General features: G+C 31.5%; 1 protein-coding gene across 2 annotated transcripts; it reads left to right on the forward strand.

The window, feature by feature from the left end:
- The first annotated feature begins 2,650 nt into the window (after window positions 1-2,650).
- Window positions 2,651-26,608, forward strand: LOC139490672 (CTP synthase 2-like). 2 transcript variants are annotated; one of them, XM_071277587.1, is made up of 16 exons: window positions 2,651-2,758; window positions 4,669-4,859; window positions 7,041-7,211; window positions 7,564-7,664; window positions 10,377-10,496; window positions 11,256-11,339; window positions 11,656-11,736; window positions 12,713-12,870; window positions 13,644-13,776; window positions 14,230-14,318; window positions 14,919-15,013; window positions 15,536-15,642; window positions 16,555-16,651; window positions 17,745-17,800; window positions 23,511-23,607; window positions 24,112-26,608. In XM_071277587.1, the coding sequence occupies exons 2-16, from the start codon at window positions 4,682-4,684 to the stop codon at window positions 24,348-24,350; spliced, it is 1,806 nt and encodes a 601-aa protein (XP_071133688.1). In that variant the 5' UTR covers window positions 2,651-2,758; window positions 4,669-4,681; the 3' UTR covers window positions 24,351-26,608. The 2 variants fall into 2 exon arrangements, with proteins under 2 accessions (XP_071133688.1, XP_071133689.1); XM_071277588.1 differs by having other exon boundaries at window positions 2,708-2,995.
- Window positions 26,609-26,740: the final 132 nt, after the last annotated feature.

Here is a 26,740-nt window from a genome sequence, read left to right on the forward strand (position 1 = left end):
GGAGGCCTTTAACGTGCAAGAGATATGGCTCTCTCTTAACACGGGTCAGCCATTTATCGTCCCCTTCCGACGGAATATCATCGTTTCCTCAAGACCATACTCGCAAATGGTGTCAAGGGAAAGCCGAAAATTTAGTCCCTGAAATTTTCATCCCGCAACGGGAATCGAACCAGGAACCTGTGTGTTAGTAGTCCGGTGCACTAACCACTACACCATGGGAACTTGTTTATCCCAACAACAAAAGGACACTACGTGGCGTACTGATCCGAGAGTACTCGCAGTTACTGACAGCTAGATAAAAGCCACTAACAACTAATAAAAAAATCATGCATCAAAAACTAAATTATCAATCCGTACACATCCAACATCCAATGGATTTAGTGTAGAGACGTCATAAACAGTCAGATAAAAACATGACCTTCTGCAATGCCTTGTTCGTGTTGTTTGTTAAGGAACTAGTATATTGACTAGCAGCAATATATAAAGAAATGATTTTGCTCATAAGCGAAATTATTAAGTCATTTGAGCAACAGACAAGAGCTTTTATCAAGTTCAAACAGGTACGTGCAAAAAGACCTTGTCCCTACTTTATACTGTCACCACGGTCTATAGACAATGAGTTACAAATAGACATAAGTAAAGAAACAATAATGATACTGTAATTAATGCTTAGAATATTCAAAAGATATACAGAGTCACATCTGACCTGATGTCTCAAATAGAATTCCAATCAAGAAGACTAGTGTTCCTTATACACAATACACGATATCAACTGGTGATGAAAGACCAAGCAAAGAAAAATGCTGCCTGAGAGTGGGTGCAAGGATGGAGTGGTAGCAATGTATAACTAAACAAACACTATAAAAAAAATAGTCTACTTAATACTATTCTTAACAGTATAATCTTTTTTTTTAATGATTTTTATTAAATCTTAAGAGTTTCAGTTCATAAATATTCTGTGAATTAACTGTAAAAAGTTGTAAAAACATCATCTTCCTATTTGCTCTCATAATACACAGTGAATAAATTAGACTAAGTGTCAAGTTAACTTTAAAGATATAAAGGCGAATTCATTAAGTACGTTACAGACCAAAAATCTTATCTTTTTCATTTTGTGAATTATCTAAAAATTGAATATGTGACCTAATCTGTAAATGCTATCACATTTTTACAATATCAGTAGACCAAAAAAAATAACTACTCAAAGTAAAAAATCATAAAAAAAATTCTAACCTTGCATGTTAAAAGTCTTAAAAACTGTAAACTTCCCATGTAAAAGTTTAATAAACCTGTAAACCTCCCTTGTATAAACACATAAAGACTTAAAAGTTAAAAAATGTAAATAGTGTATATAATATTGTTGTGTTACGATTGTTAATTTATTCTTCATTTATTTTTATGGTGGAACTGTTCGACATGCGAAAGTATAATTACCCTATAAAGGGTGTAAAGATCCAGAGAAGAAGAAGCTAGGACTATTATACTTAGTAAATATGAGAGTTAAGATTTATCTAACAATAATTTCATTTCATGTATGATTCCGGCGGAAGAATCCGTTATTTTGATTGGATTAACTGTAAACACTTGCGCGTCATACTAAAATTGATCTTCATATCCCAATGAAGTGCAAAGTACATTCATGATGACACGTGTCCTCACAATAAAGTGCAGAGGTTAACTTAAGAAATAAATGATAGAAATCGATTTTGCATTACCTTGACATAAAAAAATGTAATCATAAGAATTGAATATGCTTCTTTTAGTAATAGTTTAGGGTTGATCAACACTTTCACACCCCAATAAAATTACAAAACGAAGCTTTCAATTCTTAAGTAAATAATCTTTAGATCAATGAAAAAAGTCAAATGACAAAAAAAAAAAAAAAATGAACTCCGATGAAAATTCAAAAAAAGAAAGTCCCTTAATTATCAATAACGAATAAACTCATCATAGATATAAGGTAGCTGCGGAACCGTAGCTCTTAGGTCCTTATGTTATTTTTTGACTATTTGCGGACCGTCCGCAAATAGTCAAAAAATAACATAAGGACCTAAGAGCTACGGTTCCGCAGCTAAGATACAAGGATGCTTTTGTACGATATAATTCCAGACGCAGTGACACGTTTCGTCTACAAAAGGCTCATCAGTGACGCTGTCATCAAATCGCAAAACCAAGAGCTCAAACATCAACCAAATTAATAACAACTGTCATATTCCTGACTTGGTCCAACAAGCATTTTCTTATCTTGTAGAAAATATTTTATAGCAGGCTAGCTAAATCTCTCACTTGAATGACATTCGCATTAAATTCCATTATATTGACAGCACAAAAAAGCATACATCAAAATAAGTATGCTTTTGTGCTTCTTTGTTAATACATTTGTTAACCTCATTCATCATGTTCATTGCTTTTCCGTTATAAATAATACGATTTTATTCCTCTATGACAGGCGGTAAGGATTACAGAAGGACTACTGAAAACCTAAAGAAGATGAAGATTTTAAAAAACAGAGTTCTTCATGTTCACATGTTTAAAAAACGTACTTTTTTATTTTTTTATTTTTTTATTTTTTTTTAAATTTAAATTTTTTTTTTTTTGTATTCGAGTCAACAGTATACCAGTACTTTGGTTAATCTTACTGGATTTCAAAGAAACCGTAAACCAGAAATAGTTGATTTACTCGGGAATTCTCCTGACTTATCAATCCATCTTATCGTTAACTCCTGAGGATTGGCGGCAAGGTTGGAACATAAACAAGGTTGTATGATCTGGCCTTAATTTTATGACAAAAAGGGTGAAAGGAATCAGATATAAATCTATAACATTTTAAAATACAAAAAAGCAAAAGACCAGCTAGACAGAAATGTCAGAACACATATTATTTTGATGTAATGTGTTTACATTTTAGTCGGGGCATATTTTTTGTTGCACGTGTTTTGATGAGGATAGTTAAATTTACATACACAATGTTCCACTGTTGAATTGCTCATATTTGGTATGACATTTATTTTCCTTTTTCGTATGTGATCTAGATGAGACCATTTTATCAACATATAAAAAAGTTTATATACGAACCTTTTATATTAAACTAAAACGAGGAAGATTACCTTTGTCTAGCTGCGGTATCGTAGCTCTTTAGGTCCTTTTGTTATTTTTTGACTATTTGCGGTCCGCAAAATAAAAAAAAAAATAAAAAAGGACCATAAGAGTTACGGTTCCGCAGCTAACCTTTGTCATGAATGACATTATGGTCTGAGTTCATTAAAAAAATAAATAATTATACATGATAATAATGATATACTGTATATTATCAAATTATATATAACTACTTTCATGAGAGTGATTTTTTTTTAGGCAGTGTCTGCGCGTACCCGCATGTGGGTACGAATAGCAAAATTGCCGTTCGTAGTCTACGCGTACCCACATCCGGTTTTATAATAAAATGCCATCGGATCGGGAATTAAACGTGAAATATATACAGAAATTGTCGCAATTAGTGAATAAATTTAATTAACTACTTTGAAAACATTTATATATAGGTAAGTGAACAGTTTTTCTCGGTTAATAAATATTCTTAAAATGGGAAAAGATTGATATGCATGTGGGGCAGACATTTTAAAGTTATCATGAATTGGAACAATTTGTTCAAAAGTATCAGTCGGTAAATTTTATACAATTGTATATAAAAACAAACTCGGAATCAATTGCAGCTGCAGAGAAAAGAAGAACTGGAAACACAAAAAATAAAGAGGAAATAAAGTTTAACAGAAGACATATTACCTGTATTCACGGAGGCAAAAAATTCTAAAAAAGTTCGACAGGAAAAATTAAGGCCTAATACATTATTTCTGATAAACAAAGGCCGATGCCAATATTCTTCTATGAAAGCTTCGTTAATAAATGACTAAAATATTTGACAAAAATTTAGACCTTCAGCGCATCAAAAAATATTTTACCTCTGAAGAGTGGAAGCAACTTAAAATTCGGATATTATATATTATAGGACTAGTTTACAGGGACTGTAGATTTCATTTTCAATCAGTGTGCATTTAATTTGCTAGGTTTATTATGTATTATTAACTAATAAATACAATTCGAAAATATAATTTGTCATAATCTTCACTCGTTCTACTCAAAATCCCCATATTATCGATAATTTCTGTATACATATTTCACGTTTAATTCCCGATCCGATTGCATTTTATTATAAAACCGGATGTGGGTACGTGCAGCCTACGAATGTCAATTTGACTATTCGTACCCGCATGCGGGTACGCGCAGACACTGCCTTTTTTTTATGAAAGGTACAGTGCTATTTTTACATTTAATATCGGCAAGCACATCTAATTTCTGAATCAAACATAGTTCTAGTACAAAAAAGTAACATAACAAAAATATGGAACTGGTAGGTAAATTTTGAAAGGAAAGTCTCTAAGCAAACAAATCTTACCATTAGGATAACAACTTGGTCATAATCATGACTAAGGAGGGTATATCGGTATTGTATCGTAATATAGGGACAAAGTCCCTAATAACAGTAGAAAAATAAATTTAAAAAAAAAATCAAAAAAAAAGTTACAAAAAATTAATTCATAAAGACTTTGTCCCCATTTACAGGTAATGCCTGCCTCATAATAATTGATTAGTACATGTAATTGATATTTTCAGAATCCTGGCAGGAATGCTTAAAGCCATGAAGTATGTGTTGGTTTCTGGTGGTGTTATCAGTGGAATAGGGAAAGGGGTTATTGCTAGCAGCTTGGGAATGATCCTGAAGTCATGTGGTGTCAGAGTGACCTCTATCAAGATTGACCCCTATATAAACATTGATGCTGGCACATTCTCACCTTATGAACATGGTTTGTTTAACACTATTTATGTGAATAAAAGGATACTTTTGTTGTAACTCAGTGAGACAAACACTCAACAACATAGCAAACAAAACAAAATACATGATCTTTGTATGCATTATACATGTCATACATTCTTGCATTAATTACACATGTATCCTTTAAATTATGTAGTTGTGGGCAGGTCAATGACAAGATGTAAAATATTAATTGTTTAAAATTCTAGCACTTGATATAAATGAATGCCCAAGTTATAAAGAAGTATTTGAATTTATGAGAGAAGCTACTATTACTAGCTTTTACTTCAATGTCAATTTAAAAAATCAGGAAGGGCTAGAATAAAAAAAAAGTGGTGTAAATAATACAATACCAGGCAGATTAATTAACTTTAATCTTGTTTTACCATTTAAGAATAAACTTTAAGATTTGTTTAGTAAACATGGTAAAAAACAGCTTCAATAAAAAGAAAAATATAAGGAGAGACCTAATATATTGAAGATGGTAAATTATAGAAAAGATCGATCATTTGAAGAAAGAAAACTTTCATTAGGCCAACTAAAATTAATTAGTAGATTTTCATCCAAATTTTTTAAAAAAATGGGGCGGGTGGGAGGATTTTATTTTTTAAATTTTATTTCATATGAAACCTTCTTGTCACGTGTTATTGATATATGCAAGTGTAATAATAAGCTCATATCATGTAAATACATTCATAAGCTATTGTGTATAAGACAATAACAATTAAAACCAAGGAGTAACCAAAGACTCTTAAAAACAACAGTTACAAAAGACATTTACATCAACAATTACAAATAATAAGTAGGAAACAACACGAACTCCCCTAAAATCCAGGAGTGAAATCAGGTGCTCCGGAAGGGAAAGCATTTCTTGCACCGTATACGGCACTCGTCATGTTATTTCTTTGTTCAGTTCGGTAATGATGGAATGGCTGTTATGACTGAGGAAGAAAATCACTAAGATATGATTTCTGACACACATTTGTCATATTGGCCGATCAGCTCATGATGGCGACCATAAAATTGCTTGAGTGATGACCTTAATTTGATTGATTCAAACCCCTGTCTAAGCAACTTTTGAGAAAGCAGTATTCCTCGTTCAACAAAATCAACGTACTTTGAGCTAGCTGTAGAGTAACGTATCAATTGAGACACATACTCCATATGCTGGTACTTCTTTTTCAAATTTGTAAATATATATATATATCTCTGATTGGCAACCACTTTTCTACATGTAATTGCCGCTTTAGAAACCTATTTTATAGTAAACAGCAGAAATGTGGAGAAATGCTCTCTTCAGTTGGACTACCTACATCAAATGTGTTTTGCTTTCTAAGCAATGTTTTGTTGTCCTAATAAAATGAAGCAAATGAATTGGTATGCAATATGAGTATGATAAGTACAGAATAAAATGAAAACTCAAACAATGTTGAAATAATAGAGTTGGTCTTTATTATTGCAAGATGCAAATATAATTACAATGTAGAACATAAAGTTGTTTAATGACTCTATCATGGGTATTGGGACAGAGGATTTTTGCTGTTTTTCTACAAAGAACGAAAGGCATGGCTAAATCTAAATCTAAGAGCTTGCTATAAATTAATAAATTAAAAATGCGCATGTTTGTCGATTTTCTAACCTCAATATATGGTCACCAATCTAAAAAGTTGAACTGATCAGGCTTGGGTCTATTTTTTTATTCCAGTCAAATGTGTTCCGTGAATCTTATGCTTTTGGGTTTCATTCACAGTCCAAACATCTTGACACAAAGTCAGTGATAAATAAAATAAATCCAAGGTGTTTTACTCACAATTAATTGTGTCATTTGTGACATACGGCGATTTGCGTTCTTGGACACAGCGTATTACTCGTAAAACGAATATTTCACGCCCTTTCGTAATCAATCTATATTCTCGGTAAATGATGTTGTCATCATAGATCAGCAGAATATATCGACTTAATCATTCAGTAAGAATACTCTAAGAAATACGAAAACCGAAATTTGAAACAGGAAGTTTTACATGAAACGAAATTATCGACGGTTACCGGTAACGGAAATAAACAAAATCCGGAAATCGTAATTTTTTCAAATATAAAAAAAATTGGGGCGGGAAGATTTCAGAGGGGCGGGCGGGGATGAAAATCTATCAATTAATTTTAATTGGCCTTATAGGTGAAGTTTTTGTTTTGGATGACGGTGGAGAAGTTGACCTTGACCTTGGAAATTATGAACGCTTCCTGGACATCACGCTTCATCGTGACAACAACATTACAACTGGAAAGATCTACCAACATGTTATCAACAAAGAAAGAAGGGGAGATTACCTTGGCAAAACAGTTCAAGGTAGGTAGAATTTTCAAGTGTCTAAATAGAATATCCAATATAAACTGAGATAGGATTTTCATGAGGAAGTAGCAAACTTTGTTGAATAGTCATAGAAACTAGTAATAAGCAGACCAAATGTTTTATTTTTGTAAAAAAAATAATATGTTAATGTCAGATATTAGACCTCTTTTGTCAAGACAAAATGTCTTGTTACATGTTCATCATGTTACCTGCAGATGTTTATTTTAGATATCGTTTGATTTTTCATTACTGTTTTCTCAACAATTTCTTTAAAATACTTTAGACATGTTAGATTCAAAAGCAAATAAATTCAGAAAAATAATTTTTTCAATGTTTTATAATTTGACAGTTGTACCACATATAACAGATGCTATAATGGACTGGGTTGAGAGAGTAGCCAAAATACCTGTGGATGGTGATAATCAAACTCCTGAAGTTTGTATTGTAGAGGTGAGTAGCTAAAATACCTGTAGATGGTGATCATCAAACTCCTAAAGTTGTATGGTAGAGGTGAGTAGCTAAAATACCGGTAGATCGTGATCATCAAACTTCTGAAGTTTGTATTGTATAGGTGAGTAGCTAAAATACCTGTAGATGGTGATCATCAAACTCCTAAAGTTGTATTGTAAAGGTGAGTAGCTAAAATACCTGTAGATAGTGATCATCAAACTCCTAAAGTTGTATTGTAAAGGTGAGTAGCTAAAATACCTGTAGATGGTGATCATCAAACTCCTAAAGTTGTATTGTAAAGGTGAGTAGCTAAAATACCTGTAGATGGTGATCATCAAACTCCTAAAGTTGTATTGCAGAGGTGAGTAGCTAAAATACCTGTAGATAGTGATCATCAAACTTCTGAAGTTGTATTGTAAAGGTGAGTAGCTAAAATACCTGTAGATGGTGATCATCAAACTCCTAAAGTTGTATTGTAAAGGTGAGTAGCTAAAATACCTGTAGATGGTGATCATCAACTTCTGAAGTTGTATTGTAAAGGTGAGTAGCTAAAATACCTGTAGATAGTGATCATCAAACTTCTGAAGTTGTATTGTAAAGGTGAGTAGCTAAAATACCTGTAGATGGTGATCATCAAACTCCTAAAGTTGTATTGTAAAGGTGAGTAGCTAAAATACCTGTAGATGGTGATCATCAAACTCCTAAAGTTGTATTGTAAAGGTGAGTAGCTAAAATACCTGTAGATGGTGATCATCAAACTCCTAAAGTTGTATTGTAAAGGTGAGTAGCTAAAATACCTGTAGATGGTGATCATCAAACTTCTGAAATTGTATTGTAAAGGTGCGTAGCTAAACAGTGTTTTCCATTCGGCATTTAAGCCGGGTGTGCCAACCACCTTCTTTTCAAAGCCGACCACCTTTCCATTTTAGGAGGTGGTCGGCTTTTTTTTCAAATTCCGGATTTTTTTCGGTTCCGCACCGTAAAAATTTAAATACTAATCGCGCCTCGCAGATTTGTTTTCATTGACAAAAATGGCGGATCGTCAAATTTCAATGTTTTGTTTTATTAATCGGGGGGATGGAAAGGCAGATGACGATGGTGATAAGGAAAATTCTAAGCCATATAAGTCAACTAAAACGGATAGTTGAATTGAAATTGTTGAAATTGAAAAAAAAGTATCAAAACACTAGAAAAGGCACACAGACGATCGCGAAGATAAACAGGTTGGGAACAATCCCAAAATGAGGGATATCCCTTAAATGAGGGACTGTCCCTCAGGCAAGGGGACATATTACTGTTGAAGAAAAGAAAAAGAAAAACTTAGATTTTTTAACTTAAAAGGGGGAAAATTGTTTTATTTGGTACAACTTTTCTAAAAGAGTGTCGCATTATTTTTAATGTCCATAATGATAAAAAGGCCAGAAACAAATATGTGCTCATTTGTTTCTCTTTAAATGTACCCCTTATAAAAGGGTTAGTTATGACATTGAGAGGTTACCCCTCATTTGAGGGGTGGTGATAAATATGAACAGGACTTTAAATGGCTAATCGTCACAGAAGGATATTACTATCCTTCTATTTGTGACCCCAACCCACAGTAAACAAAAAATAAACCCGGTTAAAAATATTAAAAAAAATCACCCGGTTGCAAGTGTTTTTTTTCAAAACGCCCACCTTACCTTAGTGAAAAAAGGAGAACACTGAGCTAAGATACCTGTAGATGATGATCATCAAACTTCTGAAGTTGTATTGTAAAGGTGAGTAGCTAAAATACCTGTTGACAGTGATCATCAAACTCCTGAAGTTTGTATTGTAGAGTTGAGTAGCTAAAATACCTGTAGATGGTGATCATAAAATTCCTGAAGTTTGTATTGCAGAGGTGAGTAGCTAAAATACCTGTAGATGGTGATCATCAACTTCTGAAGTTGTATTGCAGAGGTGAGTAGCTAAAATACCTGTAGATGGTGATCATCAAACTCCTAAAGTTGTATTGTAGAGGTGAGTAGCTAAAATACCTGTAGATGGTGATCATAAAACTCTTGAAGTTTGTATTGTAAAGGTGAGTAGCTAAAATACCTGTAGATGGTGATCATCAAACTCCTAAAGTTGTATTGTAGAGGTGAGTAGCTAAAATACCTGTAGATGGTGATCATCAAACTCCTAAAGTTGTATTGTAAAGGTGAGTAGCTAAAATACCTGTAGATGGTGATCATCAAACTCCTAAAGTTGTATTGTAAAGGTGAGTAGCTAAAATACCTGTAGATAGTGATCATCAAACTCCTAAAGTTGTATTGTAAAGGTGAGTAGCTAAAATACCTGTAGATGGTGATCATAAAACTCTTGAAGTTTGTATTGTCAATAATTTTGGTATTTAGGATCAGGCCACATTTAAAAGAATGTATGTTTCCCCTCCCCGGGTCTATCTTTTGTAAGTAGACCAGGAAGGCAGGTTCTTAATAAAACAAACTTGAAAGTCAAATAGAAAAGACTAACTAATTCCTTTATGGTTTATTGTAAGCTTTTAATTTGGTTAGTCTATAAGTATAGTTAGATTACTCTCTATATAACATATATCAACTGAATAAATTGGACTATCTTTGGTAAATTGACTTCTTACATGTGTTAAAAGATATCCTATTATTTGATGTGCCATAATACTGTTGAATACTATAAGTATGATAATTATGTTCTGTATTTATTTGAATTTATCAGCTTGGTGGAACCATTGGAGATATAGAGGGCATGCCTTTCATTGAAGCATTCAGACAGTTTTTCCACTTCAGAATCAAACGAGAAGACTATTGCTTAGTACATGTCAGTTTAGTACCTCAGGTAAAATGGCTTAGAATTCTAAATTTTAGAAATAGGTTGCAGATTATAAATATCAAATTGGAACATAGCTATTATAGTTAAATGTTTTAAATGATTTGTACACTTTTAGGCGAGGGTATCTTCAGATTCAGTAAAGGATAATATTTAAATTTTCAATTTAATTTTAATATTTGGAATTTCGGCAAAAATGCATCTGGTTTACCAGCTTCTTGTGAAGATAAAACACCAGCAATAAACATTTAAATATCCCTCACGAAAAACTTCATTCATTTAGATATTCATTTCAATATACATGTAATACTAACTTCAGAATCTACACAAAATGTAGCCAACACACAAAGTTCCATATAAAATGATAGAGCAGAATTTGAAATGAACTTATACAAAAATGAAAGTCTTATTTGAGTTGATTGATTTTAATGTGACCCACACCTGTCAACTGTCACTATTTTGTGGGTTTTCCCCCATGGAGGCTCCCAATTGGAAATTTTTAATCCACAATTTAGAATAAAACAAAAAATTTTACAATTGGTAGTGATTGTATAAGTATGAAGAAGCAAATAAACATCTTTAAAATGAATTTGAAGGCCCCTTTGAAGGTTTTGTACTATTTTGAAAGCCATCTTGCACGTAAAACCCCCCTAGGCATTTTGAAAAGTTTGCAGGTATGGTGACCTCAGAAATATTTTTGTGTCATATTATGCATATACAGGCATGACAGGAGGTACAAATTACAGTTTTAATTGATTCTTTTTTCAGCCACAAGCCACAGGTGAACAAAAAACTAAACCCACACAGGCTAGTGTGCGAGAACTGCGTGGTTTAGGATTAAGTCCAGATCTGGTATGATAGCGTCTATTAGTATATATGAAAAAACGTCCTATTTCCACAGTATATGAGTAAATGCTGTAGGTTTTTTTTCAAGTTAACTTTTGTGTGTCTTCATATATATTCCCCTATGCCACTTTATGCTACTCATTGATTAAAGTATATTAAAAAAAAAAACCTGACAAACTTAATTGGATAAATTATTCAGATATGTAAAAGTATATTATGAATCCCTTATGTAGTTAAAGCTAGTTGTAGAAGTTTCTTTCAATTTTTTTTTCTCGATGTACATGATGTATGTAATACTTTGAAATTTATTGTTTGTTTTCAGATTGTATGTAGAAGTACTCTACCAATAGCTGATCCAGTTAAAGCTAAAATCTCACTATTTTGTCATGTTAAACCACAACAAGTAAGGATAAACATATTTATATTTAACACAAACATTTTGTGTGGAGCAACTTTGTACAAGACTTCTGATTTAGCCTTTAGAAAAATGAAAATCAAAAAATTACAACGGGGAGAGCTTCTTTTAAACAAATTTACATTGGTTTAAAATTTACTGTAACATATGCTGATTTTAAGGAAGAGTATTTAAAAATGTATCAGCCTGTCCAATATAAATGGAAGGAAATATGTGGTGTATATGTAAGCAACCTACAAGTAACAAAATCTAAAGAGATATCTAGGGGTCAACAATCTGTCTTTGACATTAGAAAGAAAATATATAACTATTTTATGTAAATGCTAAAGGAGTAGGTCCGGTAAGGCACTAAAAGGGCCCCCTTATTTAGACTAAATTTCAAATAGGAATTTATTGACCAATATCACAATGAATAATAGCTAATACAGTGGCTAGATAGAAATAAGTCTTTTTGTTACCAATCGACGTTCCTGCGTTCTATTCATGACGTCACAAATAGTACTCATTTTGATTTTCCACGAAAAAACAACGAAAAAGGGTACATTTCCATTGAATATTTGGACTGCATACTACGACAAAAAAGATCTTTGACAATAATGTTTGTAATGACATTTAACATGTTTAACTTGAATATTTAGGTTGTCGACTTGAGATCACTTAAAAGTTAGTTGTTTATTGGCTGGGTACGGTTTCCAATGGACACACATATTCTTGGATTTTTGTCATAAAAAAATACACTGGTATAAAAAAGGAATAAAAATCCAGTAAAACATAAAAAAATTAACTAACTTGTCAAAAGATACACATAAGGTTTTTTTATATGGATTCAAAAATCATAACACATATTTTTCAAAGAATTTTAAAACATATATCTTTCTTAAATTTGAAATATTTTTTAATTCTTTTATAAAAATTTTACTAAGAAGAGAAACAGCATATGCAATGTTCCACTTTCCACTTGCAGGTATTTTCAATCCATGACGTGTCCTCCTTGTTCAGAGTTCCTCTACTACTACATGCTCAGGGAGTGTCCAAGTTTCTGATGGAGAAATTAGAAATCAATACATCTAGTTCTCCTTTTGGTAGTAGAATGATGATGAGGTGGAAAGATTTATCTGATAGGTAGGTAATTGTCATCACCCATACAATTGCATACGTACTTAACCACACAATTTCAACTTCATGACCTGCCCTAAGCATATAAAAATAAGTGCTTTCCTACCCTCTATATAATTTTTGGGGGGTAAAGATTGGATTAAATGCAATCAAAATCCCATGGTACTGACTTGATATCTAAATCTTCTCATGCAATCAAAATCGAATGGTACTTACTTGATATCTTTATCTTCCAAGATTAATCACTACCTTTTAAAAAACAATATAGTGCAGTGAAGTGACCATTATTTAGATTCCATCCAGTCAATGTTCTATAATTTATTGATGATATTATATACTTTGATATTTAAGTTACAATATGATATGTATTTGTGTTACCATACTTGTCAAGAAACATTTTTTTTTTTTTCGGAGGGGACTTTAGGTTTGCACTCTTTCTGTCCATTCGTCAGTCCAGCAAATCAGTTTTCCACACTTTTTTCATCATGCTTGAAGATGTTGATTTGATAATTGGTATATAGTTTTATTATGACAAGTTACAAATCAAGTTTAAATTTTGTCCGGTCTGATGATTTTGTTTGGAGTTATGGTCCTTGGACTTTGAAAATTCACATATTTAAAATAATCAGTTTTCCAAACTTTTTTTTCGTTAATACTTGAAGATATTGACTTAATATTTGTTATACAGTTAAACACTATGACAAGTAATAGATCAAGTTAGGATTTTGCTCCAGTACAATCATACAATGAATTTTTATATTTCTACATTTTTGTTTTAGACATGACAGATTGTTGAAGGAAGTAACAATAGCTTTAGTAGGAAAGTACACACAGCTAGAAGATGCTTACTCATCTGTTATAAAGTCCTTACAACATTCCTCATTGTGTGTTAGTCATAGACTTAACCTTAGGGTAAGATTATACCAATAACACAGCTAGAAGATGCTTACTTGTCTGTTATAGTCATTACAACATTCCTCATTGTGTGTTAGTCATTTAACCAGGACTATATTAATTTTGATCATGTTATACTTATAGAGTATAGATTTTAGTCTTCTCTCTAAGTGTTTTATATTTATCCTTATTGAAGACTTGCATCAAAAGCTGTGTAAAGAGTACTTTCTCCTAAAAAGCCACAGAGACAAGTATCTACTAAAAAAAATAGACTAGGCTTGAGTCATATAGATGTTAAAGGATGCATTATATGATTGTCACATGAAATGCTTAGTCCCATTCTTCCACCAAGGACTAAAGGTCAACTAAATTGTAAGTTTTCAAAAATGGAGTAAACAAAGTTAAAATTAGAGACTTTTGGGATTATGATGAGTCATTTAATGAAAAATAACCTATCTTTCTCTTTTTCAGTGTATAGAAGCTGATCATTTGGAAGCAGCAATGATGAAAGAAAATCCATCCAAATACCATGATGCATGGCATCAACTAGTCAGTGCCAAGTAAGTAATCTATCTTATTCCACAACATGAGGTTTTTTTCAAACAGACCAAATCTGTATTTAATGGATACTAGCATATTATTTGTATGCCCCATTTATTGGCATCATATTTTCAGGTCTGTTCGTCTGTCCGTTCATTTGTCTGTACGTCCATCTGTCCAGCTTTAGGTCAAAGTTTTTGATTGAGGTAGTTTTTGATGAAGTTGAAACCTAGTACACATGTACCTTATGATATGATCTTTCTAATTCAAATGCCAAATTAGAGATTTTACCCCATTTTCACAATCCATTCAACGTAGAACATGATAGTATGGATAGGGCATTGTGTACTTAGGACACATTCTTGTTTACTAATGTTTTTACACGAATTTGATGTTGATGATTCATGAATATGAGTGGACCTGTCTTGAGGCTTGCAAGTAATACTTTGGGGTAGTGATAGCATTAATTTTCTCGTACTTTTAAGGGTCCAAAATGAGACTACAGGAAGAATTGTCAAATTCAGTATACTATCCTATTTTTGTGGTAAATAAACAAGTTAATAATTGATTTTTATGCTCTTTTATTCTTCATTTCATTTTTACATTGACTCTATTTTCAGTGGAGTTTTGGTACCTGGTGGATTTGGTAAGAGAGGAGTAGAAGGCAAATGTTTAGCAGCAAACTGGGCAAGAACAAATAACAAACCATTTTTAGGTACGAATAAGAAGCAAGACATGCATTACTCTAATAACGAAAATCTAAAATAAAGTCATAAAAATCATAATTTTAATGCCAATGTGGACATGAATAAGTCTAAAATGAAGTTGAAAATTGATTATCATAAATTCAATAGAGAATTTAATAAACCAAAAAAAAAAAAAAAAAAAAAAGAACTTCCCCGCTCAAAGTTATCCTTTTCTCTGCTTATCACCAGATTTTAAGTAAGTTTTATTTCTTAAAACATTCCAAGAGCAAACCGTTTTTTATTGAATTCTAGTATCATCATTCTACAATATTTCATACACAGCAACAAGTGTGAATAAAAGTATGAAAAAACATGATGGTATATCAGTTTTAATCTATGTAAAGTTTATTAGTTTTTGGTGTAAACTTTCTAACTTTTAAGGGTTACTCTCTCATCCTTTTGAATGTTTAATTTTGTAAGGAGAAAAGGACGGGTGTTAAAAACTGTACCAAATTAATATAATATTTAAATACTTCAACTTTCTGTTACAGGTGTATGTTTAGGCTTACAGTGTGCAGTGATAGAATATTCCAGAAATGTTTTAGGATTAGAGGATGCCCATTCTACAGAATTTAATCCCAAAACTAAAAATCCAGTTGTAAGTTTATGTGTTGTCTTGTTGCATTATGTTGTTGTGTTATGATACAATTTATTATTGTCAATAAATAATTTTTATTATACACCTGTTTAGGGGTGGTATTATGGTATACCATTGTCTGTCTGTTTGTCGTCTACATGTCAGCCAACAACTCAAAAATGCTGAAACCAATCTCCTTTAATTTTTGGTGAATTAACAAAAGTTACAATTTGATTTTTTTTTTAAATTAAGATTTTACGTTTGTTTACCAAAAATGTTTAAACCAGTTTCCTTTAAACTTTGGTGAATTGACAAAAGTTACAATTTGATTTTTTTTTTAAATTAAGATTTTACGTTTGTTTACCAAAAATGTTTAAACCAGTTTCCTTTAAACTTTGGTGAATTGACGTTACCATTAGATTTTTTATGAAATTAAGATTTTACATTTGTACAAAAGTAAATGACAAACCTTTCAAAGGAAAAATGACTTCTACATGCTTTACTCAAACTCTTATGGAAATTGATGAGAAACACTTCCTCTTCAAAAATCATTTAAACCAAATTTAAAATAAACATTCACATTCATTCCTTAATTATAAAGTTTAAATATTGGTACTCCTTGAACTTGAAATTTGTGTTTACACCAAGATTATCTTGTATCTTTTTTTTTTGGAGACCATTTATTTGTCATAAGCTCCTATGATCACCTATCAGAATTATTTCCCTGATTTTGTTTGAAGTCAACAATGATGAAATACACCAACAATCATTAAGAGTAGCTGGCTGTCCTTGCTTTCTTTACCTTATGAATACAAGGGAAAACAGTCTGTATATGTCAAACAGACAGCAAGCCAACAAGCAAGACATATGCATGTCATTATAGTATCAACCAACCTTTAAATCACCCAAAATCTTTTATTTTATTGTTTTCAGGTGATAGACATGCCAGAACATAACACAGGTCAGATGGGTGGCACCATGAGATTAGGAAAAAGAAAAACATTATTCAATACAGAAAGTTCTATATTGAGTGAGTTGAAAATTATGAAATTTTTGTGATATTGTTAATTTTTGTATCGTGGTTGGAATCATATGATAGGTTTGATTAGATAGAATATATATTTCTATTTAAGCCTATGTATCTGTTTTAGGCTCACCTGGCATGAATTGCAATGCAATTTCGTAAAGACACAAAAGAATGTCTTAACACATCGTAAAAAAAATGCTAACTATATCCTTCAGTTAAGGATCAAATTAACATCTCTAATCTTGTTTGTTTCTGGGCCTTGGTGGCAGAGTGGTCTAAGTAGTTACTACTGTAATCACTGAGATTGTGAGTTCAAACCCCACTGGTCCGGGTGCACTATACTTCAATATTAATTGACTAGGATTATCATTTTCCTAACCAAGGTCAGTGGTTTTCTCCCGGCACTCCTGCTTCCTCCATCTATAAAAACTGGCTGCCACTAAGTAGCCTAAATGTGATGCTTAAAAGTGGTGTTAAAACACCAAAAATCAGTCAAATCAAATCCAATCTGGTTTGGATTTCAGATTATGTCCTTTGAAATTTATAAAATTTTGTAGAAAAGTTTTGTAAGGATAGTGAACAAAAAACATTATAAAATATGCAATATTACAAGCTTTCAATGTATACTCTAATTTAATGGGTGAAAAATATGGCAACCAAATATATTGAAATTCATATTATAGGTTTTTTATATGACAAATTTTCAAAATAATTTCTAATATAAAATTTTGAAAAAAAGAGATTGATTGAAATTTATAAATACATTAACAGATCATTTTATTTCTAATCTGATAGAAACTCTGTTGTCTTCAAATTTTTTAAGAAATTTCTGCGTCAAACTACAGATTTTTAATTTTAATTATGACATATTGACTGTCATAAACAGTACAAGAAAAAAAATGTTTTTGAAAATAAAATAAAAATGTTAAGATAGTGGACACTGACTCTATAAAACTATAGAAAAGCTATTTTTCCACTTTCAGAACTTTTGTGCTTGTCACTGAAGAACACATTTTTTCATTTGATTCAATTTGCTACACATGAACATAGATATGAATATGTATATTGAATACCACTATTATTAATTCAATTACAGGAAAACTGTATGGTAAACAAAGTTTTGTAGAAGAAAGACATAGACACAGATATGAGGTAATATTCTTTATAAAGCACAAAAATGTCAGTATTCACCGCAGAAGCTAACAAAACATTTAAATAGACTTATTAAGAAGGGATAACGTTACAATACTGTTGTCAGGTCATTAAAGATTGCATATTTTGGCTTTAATATTGATTCACTTATAGGGTCTTTGCATCGGAACTAAACTTATTTATTTAAAAACCAGTTGTTGGCATGACATGGGTTATGTTCTTCTCATATATGTTATGATGGTATGATACTAAACCCCTCACGGGGAGGATTGTGCCTGATATTCGTATGATGAAGACATAATTTTTCAATCAGTTTAATTGAAGTCTGGAGCTGGCATGTCAGTTAACTGCTAGTAGTCTGATGTTATTTATGTATTATTGTCATTTTGTTTATTTTCTTTGGTTAAATCTTCTGACATCAGACTCCAACTTTTCTTGAACTGAATTTTAATATGCGTATTGTTCTGCGTTTACTTTTCTGCATTGGCTAGAGGTATAGGGGGAGCGTTGAGATCCCACAAACATGTCTAACCCCGCCGCATTTTTGTGCCTGTCCCAAGTCAGGAGCCTCTGGCCTTTGTTAGTCTTGTATTATTTTAACTTTTAGTTTCTTGTGTACAATTTGGAGTTGAGTATGGCGTTCATTATCACTGAACTTCATTTTTTTTTTACATAAATAAGGCTGTTAGTTTTCTCGTTTGAAATGTTTTACATTGTCTTATCGGGGCCTTTTATAGCTGACTATGCGGTGTTGGCTTTGCTCATTGATGAAGGTCGTACGGTGACCTATAGTTCTTAATGTCTGTGTCATTTTGGTCTTTTGTGGATAGTTGTCTCATTGGCAATCAAACCACATCTTCTTTTTTATATTGTATATATTTGTTTAGGGGCCAGCTGAAGGACGCCTCCGGGTGCGGGAATTTCTCGTTGCATTGAAGACCTGTTGGTGACCTTCTGCTGTTGTCTGCTCTATGGTCGGGTTGTTGTCTCTTTAGCACATTCCCCATTTCCATTCTCAATTTTATCACCTGTATTTCAGCTAATTTCCTAATGCTTGTACAGTAAAATGTTGGTAGGCTTGCTTTTTATACGACCGCAAAAATTTTAATTTTTCGTCGTATATTGCTATCACGTTGGCGTCGTCGTCCGAATACTTTTAGTTTTCGCACTCTAACTTTAGTAAAAGTGAATAGAAATCTATGAAATTTTAACACAAGGTTTATAACCACAAAAGGAAGGTTGGGATTGATTTTGGGAGTTTTGGTCCCAAAATTTTAGGAATTAGGGGCCAAAAAGGGCCCAAATGAGCATTTTCTTGGTTTTCACACTATAACTTTAGTTTAAGTAAATAGAAATCTATGAAATTTTTACACAAGGTTTATGACCACAAAAGGAAAGTTGGGATTGATTTTGGGAGTTTTAGTTCAAACAGTTTAGGAATTAGGGGCCAAAAAAGGGCCCAAATAAGCATTATTCTTGGTTTTTGCACAATAACTTTAGTATAAGTTAATAGAAATCAATGAAATTTAAACACAAGGTTTATGACCACAAAAGGAAGGTTGGGATTGATTTTGGGAGTTGAGGTCTGAACAGTTCAGGAATTAGGGGCCAAAAAGGGGCCCAAGTAAGCATTATTCTTGGTTTTCGCACCATAACTTTAGTATAAGTAAATAGAAATCTTTGAAATTTAAACACAAGGTTTATGACCATAAAAGGAAGGTTGGGTTTGATTTAAGGAGTTTTGGTCCCAACAGGTTTTTAGGAATAAGGGGCCCAAAGGGTCCAAAATTGAACTTTGTTTGATTTCATCAAAAATTAAATAATTGGGGTTCTTTGATATGCCGAATCTAACTATGTATGTAGATTCTTAATTTTTGGTCCGGTTTTCAAATTGGTCTACATTAAGGTCCAAAGGGTCCAAAATTAAACTAAGTTTGATTTTAACAAAAATTGAATCCTTGGGGTTCTTTGATATGCTGAATTTAAAAATGTACTTAGATTTTTAATTATTGGCCTAGTTTTCAAGTTGGTCCAAATGGGGGCCAAAATTAAACTTTGTTTGATTTCATAAAAAATTGAATAAATGGGTTCTTTGATATGCCAAATCTAACTGTGTATGTAGATTCTTAATTTTTGGTCCAGTTTTCAAATTGGTCTACATTAAGGTCCAAAGGGTCCAAAATTAAACTAAGTTTGATTTTAACAAAAATTAAATTCTTGGGCTTATTTGATATGCTTTATCTAAATATGTACTTTGATTTTTAACCGGATTTTTGTGACAAAAATGTCGGTTATTGATTTGGGGATGTACGGCGGGCGGGCGGGCGGGCGGGCGGGCGGCAATCAAATGTTGTCCGTGCATTAACTCATGAACCGTTCAACCAAAGCTTTTAAAATTTTAATATGTTATTACTGACAACTATTCGAAGGTCAAGTTCAATAATGGCGATTTTGACTTTTACCGTTCAGGAGTTATGGTTCTTGAAAGATTGAAAAATGGAGTTGTCCGTGCATTTACGCATGAACTGTTCTACCAAAGCTTCCCAAATTTTAATATGTTGTTACTTATGAAAGAATGGAGGTCAAGTTCAATAATGACGAATTTGACTTTTACTGTTCAGGAGTTATGGTTCTTGAAAGATTGAAAAATGGAGTTTCCAGTCGTGTCCGTGCATTTATGCATGAACTGTTCTACCAAAGCTTCCGAAATTTTAATATGCTGTTACTGATGACAAAATGGAGGTCAAGTTCAATAATGACGATTTTGACTTTTACAGTTCAGGAGTTATGGTTCTTAAAAGATTGAAAAATGGTGTTTCCCGTTGTGTCCGTGCATTTTCTCATGAACCATTCAACCAAAGCTTTTGAAATTTTAATATGTTGTTACGGATGACAAAATAGAGGTCAAGTTCAATAATGACGATTTTGACTTTTACCGTTCAGGAGTTATTGTTCTTGAAAGATCGTAAAATGGCGTTTCCATTCAGGTTGTTGCATTTACTCATGAACCATTCAATCTAAGCTTTTCAAATTTTAATATGTTGATACTGATGACAAAATGGAGGTCAAAATTGACGATTTTCACTTTCACCATTCATCAGTAATGGTTCTTGTGATATTGCCAGGACACAAATAAATGTTAATAAATCCGGTTTGCTGTCGTTATGACAGCCTCTTGTTGATTATGGGCCCAGTTTTCAAGTTGGTCCAAATCAGGATTCCATATCAAGTATTGTGCAATAGCAAGAAATTTTCAATTGCACAGTATTGCACAATAGCAAGAAATATCTAATTGCACAATATTGTGCAATATCAATTAATTTTCAATTGGAGTTATCTTTCTTTGTAGTTGATAATATATGTTGGAAATTTGCCAGACATGACTATGATGTCATTTTCTATTTTTATTTGCCAATAACTTTATGTAAATAACTTCATTGGAAATTTGCCAATATAAAATGTTGCTGATGAAGCTTTTTTTCCTTATCTTATCTAAAATGTTTTTAGATAATGTATGTTGGACATTTGCCAGACATGACTATGATGTCATTTTCTATTTTTATTTGCCAATAACTTTATGTAAATAACTTCATTGAAAATTTGCCAATATAAAATGTTGCTGATGAAGTTTTTTTTATTGTTTTATACAATAAACAATGTATATTCACTTTTACTACCAACCAATCTTTACCATTCATTGATAACAAGCACTTTATTTTACATTTTAATATTTTATGATGTATTTAAAAGAGTAGTTATTGTTGCAAACTCCATTAGAAATTTGAATTGATATCAGTTTTGGAAAAAGGGAAACGGGGATGTGAAAAAAAAGGGGGGGGTTAAATTTTCTCATTTCAGATTTCATAAATAAAAAGAAAATTTCTTCAAACATTTTTTTGAGAGGATTAATATTCAACAGCATAGTGAATTGCTCAAAGGCAAAAAAAAACTTCTAAGTTCATTAGACCACATTCATTCTGTGTCAGAAACCTATGGTGTGTCAACTATTTAATTTTAGATTTAAAAAGTTTGAAGAAGAAATTTTTAATTGATTTGTAAAATCTTGACATTTGTTTTGTGTAAAAAAAAAAACATGTAATGTCAAAATTTGATCACAATCCAAATTCAGAGCTGTATCACGCTTGAATGTTTTGTCCATACTTGCCCCAACTGTTCAGGGTTCGACCTCTGCGGTCGTATAAAGCTGCGCCCTGCGGAGCACCTGGTTGATTATGGGCCCAGTTTTCAAGTTGGTTCAAATCAGGATCCAAAATTATTATAGTAAGTATTGTGCAATAGCAAGAAATTTTCAATTGCACAGTATTCAGCAATAACAAGAAATCTTCAATTGCACAGTATTGTGCAATAGCAAGAAATTTTCAATTGCACAGTATTGCGCAATAGCAAGAAATCTTCAATTGCACAGTATTGTGCAATAGCAAATATTTTCAATTGCACAGTATTGCGCAATAGCAAGAAATATCTAATTGCACAATATTGTACAATAGCAAGAAGTTTTCAATTGATTGGAGTTATCTTTCTTTGTCCAGAATAGATGTTGAATCAACTTAAATCATTGTTTTATACAATACACAATGTATATTCACTTTTACTACCAACTGATAAATTAAAACAATCTTTACCATTCAGTGATAACAAGCACTTTTTGTTACATTTTAATATTTTATGATGTATTTAAATGAGTAGTTATTGTTGCAAACTCCATTAGAAATTTGAATTGAGATCAGTTTTGAAAAAAGGGAAAGGGGGATGTGAAAAAAAATGGTGGGGGGGGGGGGGGGGGGGGGGTTAAATTTTTCTCATTTCAGATTTCATAAATAAAAAGAAAATTTCTTCAAACATTTTTTTGAGAGGATTAATATTCAACAGCATAGTGATTGCTCAAAGACAAAAAAATTATTTTAAGTTCATTAGACCACATTCATTCTGTGTCCAAAACCAATGCTGTGTCAACTATTTAATCACAATCCAAATTAAGAGTTGAATGTTGTGTCCATACTTGCCCCAACTGTTCAGGGTTCAACCTCTGCGGTCGTATAAAGCTGTGCCCTGCGGAGCATCTGGTTTTGTTGCTTTGTTATTAACATTGACATCTTCAAACAATATATATAGGCATATTTTAACCTGTATATATTATATTTAATTTGATTGTACATTATCCAAATTACAATTGTACAAATATAGAATCAAAGCAAGCAAGCTAACCAAAGTCTTGCTTTACAGGCATTAGGAAACTAGGTGTAGTCTGAAGAAGCATGTTGATGTTGATATTTTATTCTAATTGTTTGTCAGCTGAAGATGTTATCAGGATATGATTAGGCCCCTATATCATGAATTCGTGAACTCTATATTTTTTCATTTTGTTTTTCTGTCTATCTCCTTGTCAACTATTTTTGTAAATGACAAAAAATCCAAAGTGGTAAGTGGGAGCAGAGGAAATTTTTCTCAGTTCTGCATAATACATCGATGTGTGTTCATTATTATTTCAATGAAAATTTACCCATTAGTTTTTGAGTGACCTGTATCAGATCATAAATTCTAGTATTGAATATAAAAAAAAAAACGTTCTTATCAATAACATGGTAAATGTTTTATTTCATGGTATGAAAGCATTTACAGTTGTAAGTTAATGATAATGTAGGTAGAAAGTCTCCATCAATAACTATATTATAATATTTATCTATGTTAGGTTAATCCTACAATTGTGTCACAGTTAGAAGGTGAAGGGATGAAGTTTGTTGGTAGAAGTGAAGATGGAGAAAGAATGGAAATAATGGAGCTACAAGGTAACATTTATCTAGTGTGATGTTATTGAACTGGTAAATGATAATTTTAGGAGGGGAAATGCATAACATGTGTCCCAAAATAAAAGATTTTTTTAACATAACATTTGTTAAATAGAGAAGACAATATCTGACTTAAATATTTAATTTGTCTAATATTGTATGTTAAGTCAATATTTCATTATAAAAATTCTATTCATTCAACTTTCTTGAATGTTTATCATTTTGATACTAATCACATTAATTCTTTGTAAACGTACCTTCTTTTAGGTAGGACTAGAATTTCATCAGGTAAAATTCAATTTGTTCATTTGTATTTGATTAAATGTATAAAATTTGTTATCTACATATTTTACTAGATTTTTAGAAACCATGTGCAATGCTATTGTCAAAAGTTTCAGATTTCAAGTTAAAATTGATTGATTGTGGAAATTTTTTATTTTATATGTCATGCAACTGAAGGTTATAAGGTCATTAATCAAACCCTTATTAATATTTTATTTATAGGTCACCCATATTACGTAGGAGTGCAGTATCACCCAGAATACCTTTCACGACCAATGAAGCCATCAGCACCATACCTTGGTCTACTTTTAGCATCAACAGGAAAACTATCTACCTACGTAACACGAGGATTCCGTCTGTCTCCACACCTGTCCTATAGTGAAGGAAACGATGAAGAACTAGATGAAGAAATAGCACAATTAAGTATAGAGAAATCAGACAGTGTAGAAAGTACTTCATAGTTTGGTTGTTTTACATCTAATGTTGTGTTAGTCCATACGTTTACTGTATTGTTGTTATTCTGCTATTGATGGAATGGAGTTGCACAATTTATTGTACATAGCTGTTACTTAGTACTGTTTGTTTGTCTGTGAGGAATTCTGGGATAAATAAATGTCTGCTATGGATGTAGATAAAATGAATGATATAAAATATATGTACACTCACAGATATAAGTTGTATTTTTTGTAGGAGGTTAATTTTGTATTTTTCCAAAAATTTGATTTATATTAGATTCATTGTTGTGTTTAGCACTCACTGTTTTGAAAGACTTTAGTGACGATTGTGATCATGAAAAAACTACAAATGTTTTCTGTCTTTATTATAAGATATTGAAGTTTAAAGCATTGTTATGTTTTTAATTGAAAAATTTCAAGTTATTTCTTATGACATAAATGTAGTTTCATGTAAACAAATTTTGTTTTTGATTTGCACATCAGTTTATGATAGAGAATCAATTGTATAATTCAATGATTGCCTTAACTCTAATCTGGCTTGCAATATTCAATGAAATATGCATCTAATTCTACAATGATAAATAAATGGATAATTTATCAAATCACACTTGACAATCAGTTGACAGCATTTAGTTAATCTGTAGTATTATTTTTAAACATTAAATATCAGTTCAATTTACCACGGACAAGATTAATATCTAAATCTACATAAATCATGATAAGAGTGACAAATTTTAATTTGATTTTTTTCCAATTTAGTTTTTATTATTGACAAGATACAATTGTATAAATTGTTCAGGCTACAAGTGTGCAAAATGACCCATTTTGTTTTGATTCAGTTAATTACAAAAAGTGCTATAAAGTTGGCTGTGTAAACATTTTTTTTGAGATGGAAAATAATATTATAAGAAAATGTCACATATTATAGGTGTAATGTTGTATGATATAGTTAATAGGTGCCATAACGAGATTTTTGTAAGTTTTTTTGTCACAGGGTATTGTGATTTATATTCATCTTTATGCATGTTTATCATTCATTATATTGCCACATTTTCCTCTTTGCGACGGGGAAAATCAGCATATCAACCAGCATTTTTTTTTTACAAATCCACTATATTGCTCTGGTGTTCATACTACTAGCTTGAGTCAAATCTAGGAGGCTGCAAATAGAGCTATTTTCACAACTTGTCATTCATTTATGTAGCTATGATTCAGGTATAAAAGATAAAAGGAAGAACAAAGACTTGTAAAGCACATGGTTTTATTATTACATAGAAACTTTTTAAACTTCTAATTAATTGTTTACCTAAACCCAAAAGTTTGTTGGTTGTAAGTAAATTGTTAATTAAGATTTGTACGCTTTGCTTTGATCCTAAATTTAAATTATTCTAACTGGGAAACTAATTACTTCTATGAAGCATGTGAAATTTTTTTTTTTTCATATATGAATTATATCTCTATTTTTATTTGTTTAGCTTTGCTCATCACAACCCATAGATAAAGAATCAGAAAAGTTTAAACTGAGTTTCTTGGTTGTATTTTAATATTGTTTTTCAAATCAAAGTCTCATACATTTATGCATGTTGTTTATAGAATCATTATTTAAACAAATAATTTGTCAACCTAATTTACTCAATGATGATAAAAATGATAATAACTCTGTATTTCTTAATCACTGGTAATTTAGGAGGTGTACAATCTCATTTTAGGTACATTTCATGATGTATCTCTAAGATATTTGGGCATTGTTGTAGATTTTAATTGTGTTCAGAAAGGAAGTTTATATGTTTTGAATATAGTAAGCAACAAATAACATAAAAAAAAAAGAGTAAGCTCAAATATACTGTCCACTGGTATGTTTACACATGATGAGTGATGACCTGTACAAAAAGCTATTGATCATGAATTACGTCTTTAAAGACATAATTATAAATATCAGTTAGATAGATGTAACCTTTACAGAGCAAAAGTTTATATTAATGTGAACAATATTTTACAATAAATGTTTGTACATGTACTACTTTTACACAAAGTGACATTAAAAGGCGACTGAATCACTTCTTATAATCGTTTTCCTTTGTTTAACAGAGCATCTTTGTGTGTATGAATTTACAAAAATGTATATATTTTCTGCCATATTTTCTTGAGATTTTTGTGAATGTTGTAACTGATCCTCACAGAATGTTAAATCCACTTACAAACATGTTGTACTATGATTGTCTCTAAAAGTTGTAGATAAAAATTAATAAATATAAATAAGTAAATTGTATTTTGAACGATATATTTTAAAGCCCATAAGCTAGGTGCCAAGAAATAGCACAAAAGTGGCATTATAACACTAACAATCAATTAAAAAGATAATGTTAAACAATGAAAAATGAGGTCAAGGTCAGATG

The sequence above is a fragment of the Mytilus edulis genome, chromosome 10 (assembly GCF_963676685.1).
Source record: "Mytilus edulis chromosome 10, xbMytEdul2.2, whole genome shotgun sequence".
NCBI lineage: Eukaryota > Metazoa > Mollusca > Bivalvia > Mytilida > Mytilidae > Mytilus > Mytilus edulis.

Excerpts from the sequence above, each read along its gene's own strand:
- LOC139490672 (XM_071277587.1), top strand. The coding sequence starts at position 4,682 with ATGCTTAAAGCCATGAAGTATGTGTTGGTTTCTGGTGGTGTTATCAGT. Across the intron at positions 7,212-7,563 it reads CCTTGGCAAAACAGTTCAAG|TTGTACCACATATAACAGAT; the intron begins GTAGGTAGAATT and ends ATAATTTGACAG. Across the intron at positions 11,737-12,712 it reads GTCATGTTAAACCACAACAA|GTATTTTCAATCCATGACGT; the intron begins GTAAGGATAAAC and ends TTCCACTTGCAG.